This window comes from Pholis gunnellus (genome assembly GCF_910591455.1).
Source record: "Pholis gunnellus genome assembly, chromosome: 15".
Taxonomy (NCBI): Eukaryota; Metazoa; Chordata; class Actinopteri; order Perciformes; family Pholidae; genus Pholis; species Pholis gunnellus.
The window spans coordinates 5,231,774-5,250,329 of NC_136542.1; the positions used below are offsets into that span (position 1 = coordinate 5,231,774).

Here is an 18,556-nt window from a genome sequence, read left to right on the forward strand (position 1 = left end):
GAGGGCGAAAGAAAAGAGCAAAAATGAGAGTCAAATTAAAAGGAAGTTAACCTGAAAAAACAATCTTTAAGTGTCCAAAGAAGTGCGTACGTCATGAGCATGTTTGGAAAATGAATCTGCGCTGGACATCATGGCAGCCGTTCTGTCCTCCAGCTCCCCCAGTTTCTGGCCTCTCTCGTCCAGAGCTATCCGTGCGCGGGCCAGATCTCCCACGACCCCAGACGCTGCACCCTTCATGCCCTCCATGCCCCCCGGGCCAGGGATGTGCTGGGCCAGGCTACGGGAGGCCTTACCAGCACCTGTTTCCCCAACTAAAGACAAAAAGAGAAATTCATTTAAGTGTTAATAAAATCTGACATCCATGATCAAAGTGAGATCAAATGACACATTAACTGTCCTGTGACTGAAAAGCCTCCCAAACTGGTGTCTTTGGTTAACCAGCGACAACAGAAATAAACAGAATCATACAGAATATATATATATTGAAAAAAGAAATCCTGATTTGACACTCGGCCATTCTCTACTCACAGAGGTCCTCCCTGTCCAGAGACTGAGCTCCTCCCCCAAACAGGCCTTTGAAGAAACCTCTGTTCGGAGCCTCTGGTGTCTCCACGGGGGTAAATAACTCACTGAGCATCTCCTGAGGAAGACATAAACATCCACACATGTCTATTTCAATCAATATGTTCCCTATAGAAGTACAGACTGACCTATAAAGTATATACCATACCATATCAGGTGCTAATAGGGGGCATGAAATTAAGCATATTTTCCCAAGTGACTAATAGGGACAACTAGTTCTTTTTAAATTGATCCAGTATTATTCATTTTTCTTTTCCTCTGCTTGATCCAGTCTGTTTGTTATTGTGTCTAACCGAGTCTTGCTCGGAGGAGTCTCGTTCTGAAATCTCGCATCGCATCCACATTGTTGAGATCTGCTAAACATTCAGCCATGACATTGAAATTCTTTTAGTTAACACTAAGCTATGCTTTCTGTACTCCAACACAACAAACTCTGACAACCCCCGGCACTCCTGTCTCCAACCGGCACTCATGCTTCCACCAATGTCTTCTACAATAAGTCACATGACAACAACCAACAGACTGGATCAAGTGAATAATGACAAAGAAAAACGATATATTCCTCTGTACGGTCCTGTCCATAACAATCGGAGCCTGTCAGTGGCAAAAACAAGCACTTTTAGTGAACGTACATCGTAAGAATTCCCATTAGTTTAAAAAATAACAACGTTATCCTTTAATAAGTGCATTAAATAGCAATTCTTGAATGCCCCTGTTTCCTCCGTAATTCGTTTGATGTTAAATCTGAACAACAGATCCCAGAATTGTCCTCCGAGGACGCTTGGTGAAGAGATAATTGGTGTTGTGTCGGGAAGCCCAAAGATTCATTAGAGGTTTGATGAATAATCCTAAAATTAAACATTACGCCCGCCACAAACTGTTAAAGAAGTTCTCCATACTCACTATTGTTTCCTCAAAGCATAAATAGAAAGCCTTTTTTTCTCCACACTATTGGATCTAATGATGAAAGATGAATCCAAACTTTTCACAGTGCGACTCATTTATCTGACCTGCCGATTGTCGCAGGTCTCCTGGCTGTAGGTGATCCTCTGGATCTCAGTGGGGGAGGTGAGGTACAGGGCCTGACCCAGGTTGGAGAAGCAGAACGTTCTGGCTATCCGCATATCAGTCAGCGGCAGGTAGTTCACGTCCAGGAGAGGCCGTAGACTGGGTAAACTGGGACGATACAAAGAATTATTTGAGACCCCCGTTGTAACTTTAAGAATTCTGCTACACAAATGCACTGAAGCTACCAGAAGTCGTACCTCAGAGTCATGATATGCCCGTTGGCACAGAAACAGGCGATGCAGTTAGCTCCGGCCATCTGCACGACATCAGCCCTCAGCACGAAGGAGGTCTCCGTGATGTTGTGTTTGTAGATGCGGGTTTGGGAGGGCATGGCCAGCACCTTGGCCTGCTTCTCCGAACACAGCACAGCGAACTGGGAATCCTGACCCTCTTGAGACGAGGGAGGGGAGGCCGGCCTGCGCCTCCGGCTCTTCTCCTTCTCCTCATCTGAGGCGTTTGGGTCATACCACGGCTCGTAGGAAGGGGGCAGCAGAGCTCCAGTGGCGTCCAACAGGGCCATAGTCAAAATGTCTCCTTTGAGTTCGACCATACTGCCTGAAGAACGAGTATTACAAAAAGGTATTGTTTTCATTTGTATCAGACATTACCTTTGGATTACTACTTAATACCGAGCAAATATTAACTCAGTGCTGCAATCCTTAATATAAGGTCAACCAGGACAACCGAGGGAAGTTGGATTTCATTATTTTGAACATTTATTATAAAAGAGGTACAATACATGATGAGCATACAATGCATTTGAAGCCCAAACTTTAAGGTTTTAGTTGAAATGCCCCGTAATGTGACTCACTGATATTGCACTGAACTTGAAAAGTGATATATATATTGCTCTACAGCACGAAACGCTGTCTGTGGGGATTTGATACTGTTGATACCAACTTCATAAAGATTTGTGGAATTGAATCTTTTGACTGAATCTGATCTAATCTTTCGGCTCACACAGTGTAGAAAGAAAACTCCTTACACACAGTTTTCAAGTGATCACAATGTCCCTCTGTCTCCACCACTTCCTTCCTAAATCTTAACTCATGACAGTGCAAGAGAGCATGGAGACATGCCAACAACAAAGGCCAAAAGGGTCATTCTGAGCTAAAAATATCAATACTACTTTACTTAATACTGTATTATATCTTCATCCAAAATGTTGAATCCCTGTTGTATATAGTTAGCGTTCTCATGTGTGTCAGTAAAGTGTGATTTTAAGTGGCTTGGAGCGACGACTCTGCAGTAGAGATAAGTCCTAGTACTGATGTTTCGTCATTATTGAGGTAATTACATTTTCTGTTTCCCCACTCACATGCCGATCCCTACACGGTGGTGAATTACTTCAAGAACAGCTCAACTTCTTACCACAAGAGGAGACGCCAACTGGTTGCTGCAGCCTCTGGTCCCCACCGGGCGGCAGGCTGAGGGCCACCATTATCACAGCGCCCTGGGTGGTTCCCACCAGCAGACAGGGGCCCACCACGCTGTCCGTCTTCCTGGGGTAACTCTCACAGAAGTGAAAGGAGGAGATGGCCTCTCGAGATTCTCTGTCTATGCTGGTTACACTTGAACTACGCGAGCGGGTGAATGAGTTATCCTTGGTATCTGGACAGCAGGAGTGAGCACAAAAAAACAGGGAATTAGGATTCGTGTGAAAGGAAAGAGGTAAAAAAAAGTTTAATTAAGACTTAAGAGATGTTCTGGCATGACATCCATTGGGTCAAAACTCAGTTAAAATGTTAGTTGAACTCTGCTAGTACATGTTTAGTGAAGCACATCAATCATATTCACGTCTTTATAGAAGTAAACCAGTACCGACTAGTCATCACCCAAAAGCTTTTTGACATTGAGATGCTCTTGCACGGTTTACATCCGAGGATACATTTTCTTTTAATGCTTCCCACAATGTACGTTTTTTTTTGCAATTAAATTGACGACAACAACATTCTCAATGTGAAAAAAAAATGCGCAAGATATGCATGTCGTACTACAGGGACTCCCAAGGAAGAACTGGTATTTAAGGAGCAAGCATTATTCATGCCTCATTACTGTGCTGACGGCAGCTGAAACACAAGCTTTTACCCTCGTTAAAAAGCTAATGAGGGATCCCAACAGAAACACAAAAAGATCCGTGACACAGAAGGGAAGGCTAAACACACCGCTCGTCATGTGTGTTCTTCACAAGGAGAAACTGTAAACAAGAAAAATCAATTTTTTTTTTTTTTTTCTTTTTTAACACTGAGCGCAGTCAAGTCAGCGGAGCTTCCTCGGGAAGAACGAAACAATCATGGTGAGAGAGATTAGTGTCATGTTAACCAATTCAGAGCGAAAGTCCCAGCAGTGGTGGGGGGTTAGTACCAGTTATCCCACTTCAGCCCAAGTCAGACCATGAGCTGGTCCACTCACAGAAGTTGGGGGCTGATTCAGATCTACAGACGGCCCCCATCTGGGTCATCCTGGCTGCCGCCTTGCCTTCTTTCAAACAACAAACGCGCTTCTTAAACGTGACAGAGCGCCATTGTTTGGACCTCTCCATTGCTTGTGGTGCAAACAAAGAGAGTGTTCGTCTCAACTTACAGTATAACATCCCAAGACAACAGGAGTCTCACATTCACACCAAAATGCTATGAGACAATCTAAAAGTACTCTCACATAAGTATTTTACAGCTGTGAACTTAATACAAAGAAAGAAGATTCAAGTGACAAAAGAACGCCTGCAGAGAAATGTAAAAGTTCTTGGAAGCTAAAGTTCAGATGTTTTGGCTTACCCAGGTCAGTCTTTTGCTCGCTAGACGAGCTAATTTTCCGTGACATCTTGGCTGTAACAGAAACAAATACTCATATTGTATGAGGAAAGAGTGATGGCTAAAAATGGAAATATTTTTTTTTGTGAAAAATCAAAAAGGTATTTGAAATAAATTACAAATCAAAGATTCCGTTACAATCATTTCAGCAATCTGTGACATTGTTGCTACTGTGCAAATCAGTGCGCAATCAAACATGAGGACGTTGAGTCATAAGAGTGGTTATACACTGACGGACAACTGTTGTACATAAAGTGCATTCATACGTAGTCCTGTCAAGATAACTACGTTATCAACTTATCGTACGATATATGGATATGATCTCGGTCATTTTTCTGACCTCAATATTGCCCGTTGCGTTTACATGTGTGTTTGTTTACATAAGAATGTTACATTTTAGCAAACATGTCAGAATAAACAGCAGGGTTATACCTGCTGTTATAGGAATGGTTTGATAAGAGAGCCCTTGAATTCATTGTATTTATTGATTTGGTTGCGTGGTTTTATTTTATTGATGTTTTATTCATCTACAATATTAAAATTCTTCAAATTTCAATTCCAAAGTCAGAATGTTCAATGCTCTTTGAAAAGGGTGTACTTGCATTTTCATGCTATCATATTATCATTATATCAATGGCATAAAATAGTCTTAAAATGACAAAGATATTGTTTTTGCAATTACTATCTGGAACAATAAATTGTCCAAGAAGTTGACCGTGACAGGCCTTTACATACAGTACATTATGCCTTACATGCACAACAACACTGCATTTCTTTCAGAGAAATATTCTCATTTCAATTGACTTGAGGTCGTATTTTTAACTTTGTTGCTTGCAACCAGGAGTGTTGCCAATATAAAGTATAAAAGTTGTCCGTTGCAGTCTATAACCACACTTAGAGAAACTCTGAGAATACAAATGAGGCTGAGAGGCGTCGCAGACAACCAGAGGGCCTGCAATATCAAACAAAGCAAGAGGCAGTCAAGAAGTAAGGTAATTGCAATTCAGTGAACATAGTTATGCAAAGACAGCAGGAGGAGCGTTGAACTGAGGCCCTGGAATCAGAAACACACGTAGCAAATGTCGACAAACAGGGTACATAATTCACTTCAACATTTAAGTGACAAGGTTAGACATTAGTAATGTAAAGAATAAGGCATGAAGCAGATTTTCTATGCTTTTGAGTTGAGTGAAAAAGCAACATTTGCCAATTGGGCATAATATTTACAAGCCAGAGTAGCAAAAGCCTGCAGCATTTTGTCAAAAGTCTGCATAGAAAATCTGAGGCCTGAAATTCAAAAGACGTCCTGTCATGCATTTAATAAAGAATCCCGATTAATTTCGTAAATCAACTCAGAAATCCCCAAACCGTATGATTAGTTCAAATACATTTCCTGAATTCACGTCTGTCTTTCATTGGCACAAGATGCACAGATTGACGCAGGGTTGAGGCACAGTGAGGTTAGAACGCTGTCATTCAGAGAGAAAGAGTGAGTAATCAGAAAGAATACATCCGGATGATACAGTACCAAAGTCATTGGCAACCGTCTTGGAAAAGCGTCTGCTTTTGCACTTCACTGGAAATAAGGTTCAAAAAGACAAATCAGATATCTGCAGCCATTTCTTTTTTTTTTTTTTAAATGCTTACATTTAAAAAGGGACATGCGGCGTTTAACAATACAGTACCCTTCTCTATGAACTTCTGTTTTCGTTCATCATCAGAATTGCAAGGTGAGGTAGATCCTACACGACAAAGGTCAGCCTTTGACAAAGATGTACTTCATAATAATAAAAGGATCTCTTTTTATGCATGAAGCACTCGGGCTTCAGGGAGGCTTACCTGAAGTAGGTGATTTGCAGCGGTCCTCTGAGGTGTTGGACCCGTCGTTTGAATCACAGGTTGCTGTGGGAGCCACAAAGGTTTTAATTAAACATTGCAGAATTAGTCCCCTTGGGCTACTCTCAGACAGGCTTACTACAGCTATGCCAATTCCTACAGTCCAAAGACTGAAAACAATAAAGGGTAATATTTGAACAAAAGGCAGGGACATCTACCCGTACAGTGTAAGCCACAAGCCTAGCACAAATCTGTTGACTCAGGGTGTAGCTGTTGTTTGTCTGGTAAAATACGTGGCGTGGTTTAAAAAAAATACACTACCAGATTTTTGTCCCCTTGAGTCTCAAAATTCCCTCCCGGCTCACTGCTGATGTTTTTGAAAAGTGAGCTTTGTTGGTGCTAAATCAAAGTCTGTATCTTTATGAGGAAGAGGGAAGGCTTGGAGGAGAAAAATAATACTGTAGGGGGGGGGGGGGAATGGGGGAATTCAGACACAACATGACTTACTGAATTGGGATGAACGTAGTTTTTTCACAGACTCAGAATACAAGTTAGAAAGTCGGGACATGCAAGACGTGCCAGTTGGAATGTCTTTACCAAATCACAGAAAGAGACCAACAGTAAAAACAGTGAAACAGAAAAATGACAGGACATCGTAAGCGTTAAAGAAAAGAAAAGAGTCTCAGAGGCTTGCTGCTCGATTTCTACTTGAAATGAAACTGTAAAACTATTAATATCAGATAATATTCTTGCCGTCTGCATGCATTCAAATTTGTTTTTCATGGTAGAAAACCCAAAGAAAAAAAAGAGTGCTGAATCTATCACCAGGCCACTGAGACTGAAAAGAATGACTTCAAACAGTGAATGACAAAAACACAGTAAAAAGGTCAAGACAGAAACAAGCAAATAAACATGAACTATGTATCGTTTCATCATATAAAACGCTACTGCAGCATTCACCGTCTGTGGTCTGTCCAACTGAACAGATGGAGAATCTGTCAGTGATGCCCCCTGTTGAGGGACAGGAGCTACTGCAGGGGGCATGGTGCTCATGGTGCTCGAGTCAAGGCTGCTGCCAAGAGTCAGCCCCGCCTCACTAACCCGCCTCTAACAGCCTGAGCAAGAGCCGTTCAGCTGAATGTTAAGACTGCTTCAGCAAAAGAAATGCAGGGCGAGTAACAAATAGACACGGCATGTATTCCAGGGTTAATCACGTTAGTCAGGGCTGCCTTATCTACGAAGAGCGACCAACAGGAAAAAACAAGACGTTGGGAGTGCAGCTCACCTCCAGAGGGCTGTCGCACTTTGCGCGGGGAGCGAGGCTGCCTCTGGTAGGGGTCAGACGGGCTGTACAGCTCCGACGTGCCCATGTTGAGGAGCAGAGTTTTCTGGAGGTAGTCGACCACAGCCAGACCGTTACTGTTTCCAAACACCACGCTGAAGCACAGGAGGGACGAGGGACACGGTGGAATTAGGATTCAGATGCAGTTTTGGCCCTGACCTCCTAGCTATGATACAGGCCATCTTTATTTACAGTTGCACTATATAAAATGGTCACTGCCGTGTGTGACAGGATGAACAAATACAGGAGATGGATAACCACCCACTATCAGGACAAATGTAGGCATAGAATGACGTGATCTCGTGTCAAAATAACAAGTGTCCTGGCGGCGTAGACTTACAGGCCGTAGGAGGAGTTGATAGCCAGGCTGGTGATCGGCTGAGGAGGCTCCCCGCTCACCCACACCAGCTGGATCACCAGCTCCACCTGGTAGCCCGGAGACTGCTTCAGCGGGGAGCTCCGCACCCTGCATCAAACACACAGCAGGCTGCACTTTACACCGGAATGAATTATCACCCTTCAGGTAAGCCGCACTGACAATATCATCATTTTTTATTATTGTTATTCCCCCTTCCGCCGTTTTACTGTCAAAACATGTTCCTCATTTTTTAACATTTTTATAAAAGAGGATTATTTCCCCCCTGGTGTACTGATTGAGCAGCTGGCTGGAAGGAGTGAATGGATGGACTACATCACTCACTTAAATTGGTCTGTTCAGTGACAACCTGCTTCAACCCAGTTCAACCTTTTTTTGCAAAACAGAACAAGAAAGCGTAATTGTGCGTACTGCAGGCATGGTATATTGTCCCTGGGCCCGTCGGAGGAGTTGCTGCCTGTGGAGGGCTGAGTGGGAGGCTCACTCTCCTGAGGGCTGGAGGAAGATCCCGGGGTGGGCAGGGTGGGGGTCTGCTCCCCTCCTGGATCAGGGGAGTCCCCGTCGGTAAACTCACACTGCATCCGCACCTCCAAAAGCTAAACACGAGAGAGAATAGGTCACAAAAAGGCTCGTTTTTTGGAAGTTTTTGACGTTCATCTTTTAAAAATACACGCATTTCTTCTGGCCTTGGATGAAATTATGCCAGAACCATCTTTTCCCAAACCTGTCATGCCCTGAACATAAATCAAACTATAACAAATTGAGAACAGTTTTAAGATCTAAACAATGATTCATACTTGTGCAAAACTACAATCCTGCACATTTCTGGCTGATTGTTTACCCACCTGCACAACTTCAGTGGTGACTTCTTGTTTGCTGAAGCGATAGATGATAACGTGGGCAGACACCCCGGCCACGCAGAGCATCCTGCTCTCGGGGCACCAGGACAAGGTCTGGATGGCAAACGGGTCCTCCTCGACTATCTCTGTATTGGCCTTCTCCTCCTTACTGCGAGCCTTCTCAAAAACCTTGGCAGTCTTCAGCTTGTACAGCACTTGAAGCATCACTTTGAGAAGAGTGCAAAAAGGGCGTTAAGACAGGTACGGTGATGTACACGAGTACATGAGCTCAATAGCACACACTGGCAGAGCCACCTGGATTCGTTCTTGTGAATTGTGCATAAAAAGATTTTAAAAACAGTGTCATGGAGAGAACTTGTTTATTTATGCAGAGGACACTGTTGTGTTTACACATGCTCAATGAGCATAGCGAGCTGCTCCAGAGCTCGCTATGGCGGTGGCAATAGTAAGCTTGATCTATTGTGTCTCAACCTGAATGTCAGCACAACTCTGTCACTGTGTCCCTCTAAATGTTGATGACCACGTAAAGCTAGTATTCATATCTACGAGGGAGGAATGACTTAAGTCACAGAAGCAGGTTAACGATATCAAATACAACAGCAACAATAGACACGTTCTCTCCTAAAATTGCTGCCAAAATATTGCTGCATAACATGATACTTTCCTTTTTTACTAACTTTGAATGGAGGTGCATAAAAGGGCCATTTTACCTGCAAATCCAACATTTCCACAAGTCTAGATAGGAGGCCTGATTATTACTGCGATATACTATAACTGTGTATTGTATTCAAAATAGTACCATAACTTAATAACAATTAAATAATTTCCCACAGCATGAATTTGTCACCTTGCAAGATAAGAGCGTTTAGAGATAAGAAATCTGATCTGCATACAATACCTAACGAGGAATCTAGATGTATATTGCACTGGCTAGTAAAGGTTTCATCTATGCAAACATCAGCGGCAAGTGTTTTGTAAAAATTGTTTATTTGACTTGATGATATGGATATGTGTTATTGTGTTGATTGTACAAATGTACGTTTTTAACTGTAGACTTCGACGGCACCAAACCTGCGTCAAAAAGGATTATACATCGGAGGTGTGGACTCGACTCACATGACTTGGACTCGAGTCACAGATTTGATGACTTGACACTTTAACTCCAATGACTTATGACTTCACGTTGACCCTTTTGACTTTTGACCTAAAAATACTTGATACCTTGCCCCAAGGCCAAAGATTAAAAAGTATTTTATTTATTTAACACCATTCGTTCCCAGCAATTCTCCCAATTTGCTCTTTTATGTTTAAGCTCTCAGTCGCACTTGTTTTAACAAATGAATACAAATTCTTGAAAGCATCAGGATTTTGGGAAATTGAATACATTAATTATATATTATAATTATTGTATGTTGCTAAAATGGCATTACATTTGGTGAAGAGCACAACGTGACTTGTTTAGGAGTCAAAACTCAAAGTTTACGACTTGGCACTTGACTTGGAAAATGAGTGCAAAGACTTGAGACTTACAAAACAATGAGTCGGTATTGTTCACATTACAGAGGCAGCTCTGTTATACACAACTGAATGGAATAAAACAAATAAAAACTACTCACATGCAGAAGCATCCCAAAATTTGATCGACCCATCAGCATGTCTGAAAACATAAAAGAAAAACAGAAAAATAATATTATACAATTTGTCCACTGTAACAATGGCACGTTTGCATGTGAATCAAAACAACAAATCAATTAATGCTTTCATTCATAATTAGTTACTAACCCAGTGATTATAATCTCTGGGTAACTCTGAGTGCCTTGGCCCCAGTTTCCTCCACTAATGGGCCATTCCTGTAAAATGAAAATAAAGAAATAAACAAAAACATGCTGCATTTAGTTTGCAGGCTTCTTCTAGTTGTGTTACGAGGTTGAGAGCATATATACACACGCGTCTCCAAAATCAATTCCAATGCATTTAAAAACACAGATTACACGGAGGAGTAATTCACCTTCTTGCTGTAACCTTGTCTCTTCTGCCGGCTGCCGACAGAGTAAAGTGCAGGAATAAGTTCGGCAGGGCAGTCAACAAAGTATTCACAGCAGGTCACTGGTGACTCGTGGATAGTCAGAGGATATGGATTCTCAAATATCGGGTACCTGTCAAGACAACGTGTCATTAAGTTAGATTTGAAAACTAAACTCCATCTTCTTAATAACTGCGCTCGTCTATCAACTTGAGACGCAAATGACAACTAGCTTGCTGCCGATCAATGCTGTTGAATACTCCGACCAGTTTAAATGTCCCATGAAAGGACTATTTTTTTTTTTATATATAATGTGGTTGATCTACAATACCCAATACTTTAACTAAACTATATATAGAAAGCTGAATAATTACCCGATCTGTCCGAGGTCTATTAAAACTAAATCCTTCTCGAGGAGGACCAGCACAGCATAAGGCTCCTGAAAGTCTGGCAAAAGAACCCAAAACAGCACAAAATTAACAACAACGTCATTTCAGGGAGCTACTCCAGATTCTGAGAGGGAAGAACAGAACCCGGGCAGAGTGCAGTGCCGCAGCTCACCATTAGGATATGGAGTTTCACACAGCGTTAGAAAATCTACGATGGGGTAGTCCATCTCCAGGACGGTAGTGCTCTTTCCATGCATCACAGTCAGACAGGCTCTCCTCCCCACTGTATCGTAAGACAGACCTCCAGACAGCACCATGAACGGGTCCCTGAGTTCAGGAAAAACACACACACACACACACACACACACACACACACACACACACACACACACACACACACACACACACACACACACACACACACACACTTTAATTGTTTATTCAATAACATTTTTGTTTGTTGGTCCAATCTGTCTGGGACACTTTACTGTTGTGCTTTCACTGTAGGGATTAGTACTGAAGCCCGGTGTTAAACGGGCCCCGGGGCGAAATTATTAACGACCCCAGTGTTGATGAGCTCCGACATTACCGGTTCTTTTTTAACGTTTCGGTGTAATTTACTATCACGCTGCAGAATCTCCTCTGCTCAATGTGTGTCGGGGCTCCTCCGACAACATACGTCACTGAAAGCGCAATAAGACAATCGGAGGTAAAAAGCCAATAACCTATCGATACACCTCTTCAACAAAGCATTAACATGTAAACATGTAGAAAAGTGATATTTCAATCTTCCCCCGTCTGCAGTCTCTCGTACACCCACGACTGTGTTAAACAAGCACAGTGCACGAGCTGCTGAAACAAAAGCTGTCCGTAGGCAGTCTGTGTAGCTTAGTGACTTTGCTGTTGCTGCTCTAGAACGTAGTTATATTTAAAATATTAATTAATTCTAATTATGTTCTCAATTAATTATTTTTAAATAATATATTAAAAAGCAATCATGTGGGAATGAAAAAGAACCGATAAGAGTATCGATAAGATCCTAACGATACTCGTCCCTATTTCTCTTGAGATGCTTTGCCCCCATTTCAAGAGCATCAACGATGGGAGGAGCCGACTTTAACATTTTAATGACAACTATATTAATCCCTGTCCTTAAAAAAAAGAAAAGAAAAAAAAAGGTAGGGGATAATTAGATTAGCTTCAGTGAATGAGGTAATGTTTCAGGACATGTTTTACAGAAAAGTTTTGTCTTTGTACTTGGTGACCTTCACATAATGATGATAATCACAACACAATTAACATGTGACCTGAATGGAACAAGCTCATCATTTGTCATGATTTATTTAATGATCACAACAACACAAAAGCCGGTGAGAACATGAAAATAATTAGACAGAGCCTTCCCAGCTTTCCACCCAGTTTCCAGCAGCAGTAGGATACGGTCAACATGACCGGCCTGTTGTGATAGAATAACAGGAAAGGCCACTTTCAGTGCAGGATATGGATTCAAACTCCGGCCGGTTAAGACACAGGATGGGTGTGGATTTGCTACCGTCACACTTACCCAGCCCTTGTTGTTTTGTACTCCACCTTCAGGATAGGCTTGCATGGTTCTGGCTTTTTTCCATCCTTAGGCTGCTTTCCTAGTGGGGGTCGAAGTGTATTTTGCAGAATTACAACACACATAATGCACATGATGCTCCTGCACACACACACACACACACGGACATCATTCCTCATCCATCTGCTTCTCGTGCAAGTCACACGCTACAATATGCATTAAAGACATAGGTGGCTTCTATTAAATACGTCTGTGGGTAACATATAAACAACACAAGTGTGTATATACACAACAGCTCTTACCATGTGGTGTGATGATCTGTGCAGACTTGGCTGGGATTCGTATATTCCATGTGGTCAGCGTGCCATCAGAGTGGCTGCAGACGAACTGTTTGCCCTCATGGTGCCAGGCTACTGAGTGGATCGCCTGAAAAGACACGCAGCGGCACGTCGGGATAAGTAAAGTTCAGGCACCTTTTATCCGTAGAGGCGCTGTGTGCAACCTATTCAAAGCATAAGGCGGCTTTTCTTATTATGAACTAATCCCACGACAAGATCAAAACAAACAGTACGCTAGTCGGTGTCTCAACTCCACGCCCGTCCGGATTATGCATTTGTACTTTCAACTTTTAAAAAAAAGAAAATAGTAAAGTGTGTGTCTTTTCATGGGTTTTGATTCACGGGATGACAATTGGAAAAAAACGTCAAAAATGACCAGATGTATCCTTTAATAGGTAGAGTTTTCACCCCCAAAATGTAAAGACTCATACAAAAGTATTCCCTCTCAGTTATCCCTTAGGACCCACTAAAAGTGTTCTGTATCTGTATATTTTCCTTATTATTTTACAGTGCTCGGGACGTTGGCAGCATGCCAAGCGGACAAACGGCTTTCTAAAACGAGAGTGAATCCGGGGGTTGGCTTTCACGTTCACTGCCACATGTGATGCCACACTTTGGCTGTATTCCGGCAACCACGGTCAGTGGGCGTGCGATCCTGGTGTCGCTAAGCCGGAGGGAGGAGGGGTCAACTTTGGATGTTGTTTTAACAAACGGTAAGCAACAATACCTGCAAAGTAAGCCTTTAAAGTGCTAAAGCACGTTTGATGCTTTGAGGTAATGCTTCTTGAAAACACAAAAGGAACTTGAGACAACATCTCAAAAGGGCTCAATGAGCAGCTATTTCAGGTTTCATGAGAAAATACTTGAGATAGAAATGATAGATTATGGAAAACATAACAAGACCAGACATGTTGCAGGGACAACAGTGAGAAAAAGAGGAAACATTTAAAAAATGCCTTACCTCATCATAACTGTAGCGGCAGTCAGCTTTTTTGGACTTCAAATCCCACAACACCACTATCCCACACTCGAATCCAATCAGGAGCTGCGAGAAGAGAGAGAAGTGAAGCAGAGCTCAGCTGATTTCTGTGAAACCACATTCTGCACATGCAACTCAGCCTGGAGGTCACACGGCTGCACCATCACTGTGTGTGAGATGATCAAAGCATGCGTCATCTTTAACAATACTTCATTACACCGATCATTTCTAACACACAGATAGTATGCAGTAGTTGATATGCATATGGTAACGGCCACAATCTACAATGACTGTTGAGATCACAGCATCTCTCCTGCCAGGATTTAGTCTGTGCAACATTATGGAAAGTTTCTGTGAAGGATTAGTCTCGAAAGAAACCCTTTCTCCCCGATTTTGACACCAAAACCTGAGGTTTAGCATTGACATTTTAATTAGCTGAAAATGTTCCGCTATCATTCCCCATTGTAGCTATACAAGCCGTATTGACATTGTGTCGTCTGCACTGGAGCAGATATCCACGGGGGGGGGGGGGGGGGGGGGAACAAACAATAAATGGTGCAGTTTAGCTTTAAGTCTCAGGGTAGAGATGTATCTCTGTTCCACAGGCGATGTGGTGGTCAACGATCAGTACCTTTCCTTCATCCATGGGGTTATCACTGATGTGCACGACAGGCCCCGGGTGCGTCTTGGTGGATCTGTGCAAGTTTTAGGGACAGAAGAGAAACAATAAAGACACAGAGAGAGCGAGCACGGTCAAGAATATCAATCAATCAAGAACTAAATCGTAATTATGAAAGCACAACGGAACCGCAGCTGCGTCAGCTTCAAATGAGATAAAAAACAAAAAGTACAGAATCTCAGCAACAAAACTATAAGAAATACATTTAAGTGTGCGAAACATCAACAGCAGCAGCAACGGAGCAGTACGACAGATGTGGAGTGATGTGTATTGGGTGTTTAATGACATATACGAGTATCATTCATCACCCAATATATATATATATATAATATTCAGAGTGACATAATACACTTAATATACATAATACAGCTTTTAGAGGGAGAGACATATAGGGAGGCAATTAGAGAAGAAATGCAAAAGGGAACAAAAGAATAAAAGCCAGAATCTTTGAAATAAGCGAGAATATACGATGAAAATGTGCATCAGTGGACCAGAGAGGGAGAGACGTGACATACGAGGGAGAGAGAGAGAGAGAGAGAGGAGGGTCACATGAGGGTCTCAGAGATTATAGTGTGTGGAGACAGCATCACCATGGCAACAGAGCAGGGGGGGGGGGGGGGGGGGGGCACTGAGGGAGTGGAGGCCTAAAGAAAGTGTCGCTGCCTCTGAATGTGGTCTGGCTCCAGCGGCTAATGATCTCATTGCTGCTGCTGATGATGAGTCGATATAGTCAAGAGATGTGGCGGTGAATAAAACGGAAGGGTCTGTAATCACCGTATGATACACTAAAGGACTGTTTTAAGATATGATGAGCAGAATATATGTGTGTGTACAGCACGTTTCACAGTCTTAAAAAGGCTAATTTCTCCACTACAGGACTAAATATGAGGATTAAGAAGACAGGCCGTCTATGGTGCGTTGAAAAGACATGAATACCAGAGATCGGACAACTTTTCTACAAGGAAATGATTAAATATTATGTTTTGACTTTCACACTACAGCCAACAGATGTTTTCACAAAATCATTTTCACAGTCACACAGACACAAATCATTTCCCGTCTCCGCTGTCCGTATCGGAGACTTTTCTCTGAGCTGATGGCACACTTTGCCGTTTTAGATCTGGCAGTTGAAAGTATCAGAGCACCAATTTATCAGATTTTACAAAAAAGCTTAACACACACACACACACACACACCTTTATACTCTACTTCCAATTTTAGCTGCCAGTCACTGTCTCAAATTCATTTTCTTAGCTCACTGGTGGGTGAGCTACAAAAATTACCTAGAAAGAGAAACTTTCTTTTCGTTTTCAGCGCTATTTCATGCACAGAATCGGGCACTAAAACGAGTAAGCCTCACTGTGTGTTGGGGTGACGCAGGTTTTATCCACCGAAATCAAATTCTACCTCCTGCCAAGTTATATCTGGACCACGCAGGAAATGCGGCACAACATTTACCGACGCACAGGATGTGATGTAGGGTTCCTTGTGATCCTCAAAGTGGGTGTTTACACGGGGGAGTGGGTGACACACAGTATAGGCCACTTGGGGTTATCAAGTGGGCACGTCCTATCACAGATGTTTCGTTAAGTCGGGCAGCAAACACCTCCAGAAGTCTAGTCAAAGTTCTGGCATGGCACAATCACCACCCCCGGTCCGCCCTCACACTGATCGGAGCTGCGGCTTTCTCCGCCAACAGGACACACTGTATCTGCGAGCACATTCCTTTTGCATTTCAGAGTTTCCTGGTCGAGTGTCAACTCACATCAGTGCACCGAGAAGATATGCAAACGGTCAGAAAGCGAGGGAGGGGGGAAAAACAAGACAGTTGTGCAATACAGACTCACAGTTCGATGGCTTTGTTCCACATGATGACGTAGCCTGAGAGAGTGAAGGACTCCACGTTGACGATGTGGATGTTTCCTCTTTCTGTGCCGATGTAAAGCCATTTGCTCTGGAAGGGCAGGTGGCAGTATGTGATTCTGCAAAGGAGATCAGGATCCATCACAACCAGGCTTTTGATTATCTCATGACTCTAGTCCCTAATCACGCTGCTGCCAGTGGAAGGAGTAGCGAGTGACTAAGATTTAATTACAAAGGCCTTGCTCTGTGTCACACTAATGAAGCCGGACTATATATAGATCGGTGAGGAGGAATAGCAGAGTACACAATGCCGTCTTTTCTCAACCGCTAGGAAGAGAAACATTCAGTCACGCACCACATTTACAGTGTCAAAGGAACCCGGCTGACGTTAACCGATCAGTGTGTTTGACTGTTTGTATCGATAGTGTGATCTCTCAGGAGGTATTTCATAGGATTTGTTTTCTACTAAACGGGGATGACAAATGTGTTCTTAAATAGTCAAATTAAGCTACATTAGTTGATTTTGTCAACCACACGGTGGCAATAAAAAACAAACATATTACATCAGCTTACAAAGTTGTTACGGCAAATGACACGAGCAACGTAATTATTCAATTAAGGCCATATTTAGAGACTCCTGGTGAGTTTAAGTCATTTTAACTCTCTTTCAGTCTCTACCAACTCCTGAAAAAGCGGCAGCTAGATGCTAACTTTGTGTGCAGTGGGATGCTGGACGCATACAGTAGTTTTATATTCATTTATATTGCTATTTATTGGTCTGTATACTGGCATTTATATACCCTTTTTTGTTCATGATTTCTTCTTATTCTTTTTTTTTTTATCATAAACCTTAGAAAGAAAATGGCCTGAAAATGATGGTCGATGGATAGACGAGTAGAACATTTTCCCCATGCATAGATCAAATTCCCAGTAGTGTATTCTACATTCTCGTTGGCTAGAAGGCGCCATTATTGGAGCTCGACCTCGTGAACTCACTTTGCCCGTTTCGTTAAAGATTTTACGGAACCAAAAGACGACAACTGATGCAATATTTTTCAAAACATTGATGGCAACGGACACTGCGAATAATATGCACAGAGAAGCATGTGGCCAACTGTGTGAAGACTGTTTCCAAATTGTGGTCACGCCTCACAGAGTGACAGCGTCACTGCAAACGGAGGAGCAGAGAGAAGTTACTGTACCTCTCCCTGCTGAACTTGAGGGAATGCAGGATTGCAGGGACTTTTTGCCTCAGGTTCCACAGGTGGATGCTGTCATCAGCTAAGGCACTCACCAGCGCCCCCTGTGTGCAGGGTCACAAACAAGGGGGGGGGGGGGGGTTGTCAGAAGTAAGTAAGTAAGTAAGAAAAGTATATTTATATTTTATTTATTCGTCCTAGTGAGTAATCTGGCGGCAGGATTCTGGATTGGCTGCAAACGGTTAAGAGCAGATACACCGAGTGAGGAGAAAAGTGCGTTACAATAATCAATGTGATAAGAGATAAATGCATGTATGAGCATCTCTAGTTCAGCTGTTGATACTATAGTTCTCCATTTATTAATATTTATTGGGTGGAAAAAACAAGAACTGCTTAACATGAAGGGTCAAACGACAAGGCTTGGTCAAATATTACCCCTGGATTACGCAGGTTGAAGTGGGCAGCGGAGGAGAGCGGACCAACACTCTAACCAGAACCTCCGTCTTATTAGCATTGAGCTGGAAACAACTGTCTGCCATCCAGTCCCTAATGGCATTGAGACAGTCTAGGAGCCGAGATAACCTGAAAGCCTCACTGGGTTTGAAGGAGAGACGGAGTAGAATATCATCCCCATATGAATGATACGCAAAA

At 42.6% G+C, this 18,556-nt stretch overlaps 1 protein-coding gene across 3 annotated transcripts in view; it reads right to left on the minus strand.

Moving 5' to 3' along the window:
• Positions 1–18,556, minus strand: part of stxbp5b (syntaxin binding protein 5b (tomosyn)) — a 28,079-nt gene that overhangs the window by 3,419 nt on the left and 6,104 nt on the right. For 2 of the 3 annotated variants that reach the window (XM_079175081.1, XM_079175083.1), the window contains 25 exons: positions 17,909–18,009; positions 16,691–16,825; positions 14,796–14,859; positions 14,147–14,230; positions 13,150–13,273; positions 12,851–12,929; positions 11,459–11,613; positions 11,272–11,344; positions 10,883–11,030; positions 10,657–10,724; positions 10,491–10,531; positions 8,860–9,080; positions 8,426–8,610; positions 7,979–8,104; positions 7,582–7,733; positions 6,300–6,362; positions 6,146–6,202; positions 5,989–6,036; positions 4,425–4,475; positions 4,063–4,194; positions 3,022–3,261; positions 1,848–2,205; positions 1,593–1,758; positions 529–640; positions 91–311 (listed from right to left, as the gene is read on the minus strand). In XM_079175081.1, coding sequence (XP_079031207.1) covers positions 91–311; positions 529–640; positions 1,593–1,758; positions 1,848–2,205; positions 3,022–3,261; positions 4,063–4,194; positions 4,425–4,475; positions 5,989–6,036; positions 6,146–6,202; positions 6,300–6,362; positions 7,582–7,733; positions 7,979–8,104; positions 8,426–8,610; positions 8,860–9,080; positions 10,491–10,531; positions 10,657–10,724; positions 10,883–11,030; positions 11,272–11,344; positions 11,459–11,613; positions 12,851–12,929; positions 13,150–13,273; positions 14,147–14,230; positions 14,796–14,859; positions 16,691–16,825; positions 17,909–18,009 — 3,204 coding nt within the window. The remainder of the gene's footprint in view (positions 1–90; positions 312–528; positions 641–1,592; positions 1,759–1,847; positions 2,206–3,021; positions 3,262–4,062; positions 4,195–4,424; positions 4,476–5,988; positions 6,037–6,145; positions 6,203–6,299; positions 6,363–7,581; positions 7,734–7,978; positions 8,105–8,425; positions 8,611–8,859; positions 9,081–10,490; positions 10,532–10,656; positions 10,725–10,882; positions 11,031–11,271; positions 11,345–11,458; positions 11,614–12,850; positions 12,930–13,149; positions 13,274–14,146; positions 14,231–14,795; positions 14,860–16,690; positions 16,826–17,908; positions 18,010–18,556) is intronic. The other variant, XM_079175082.1, reaches the window with a different exon arrangement.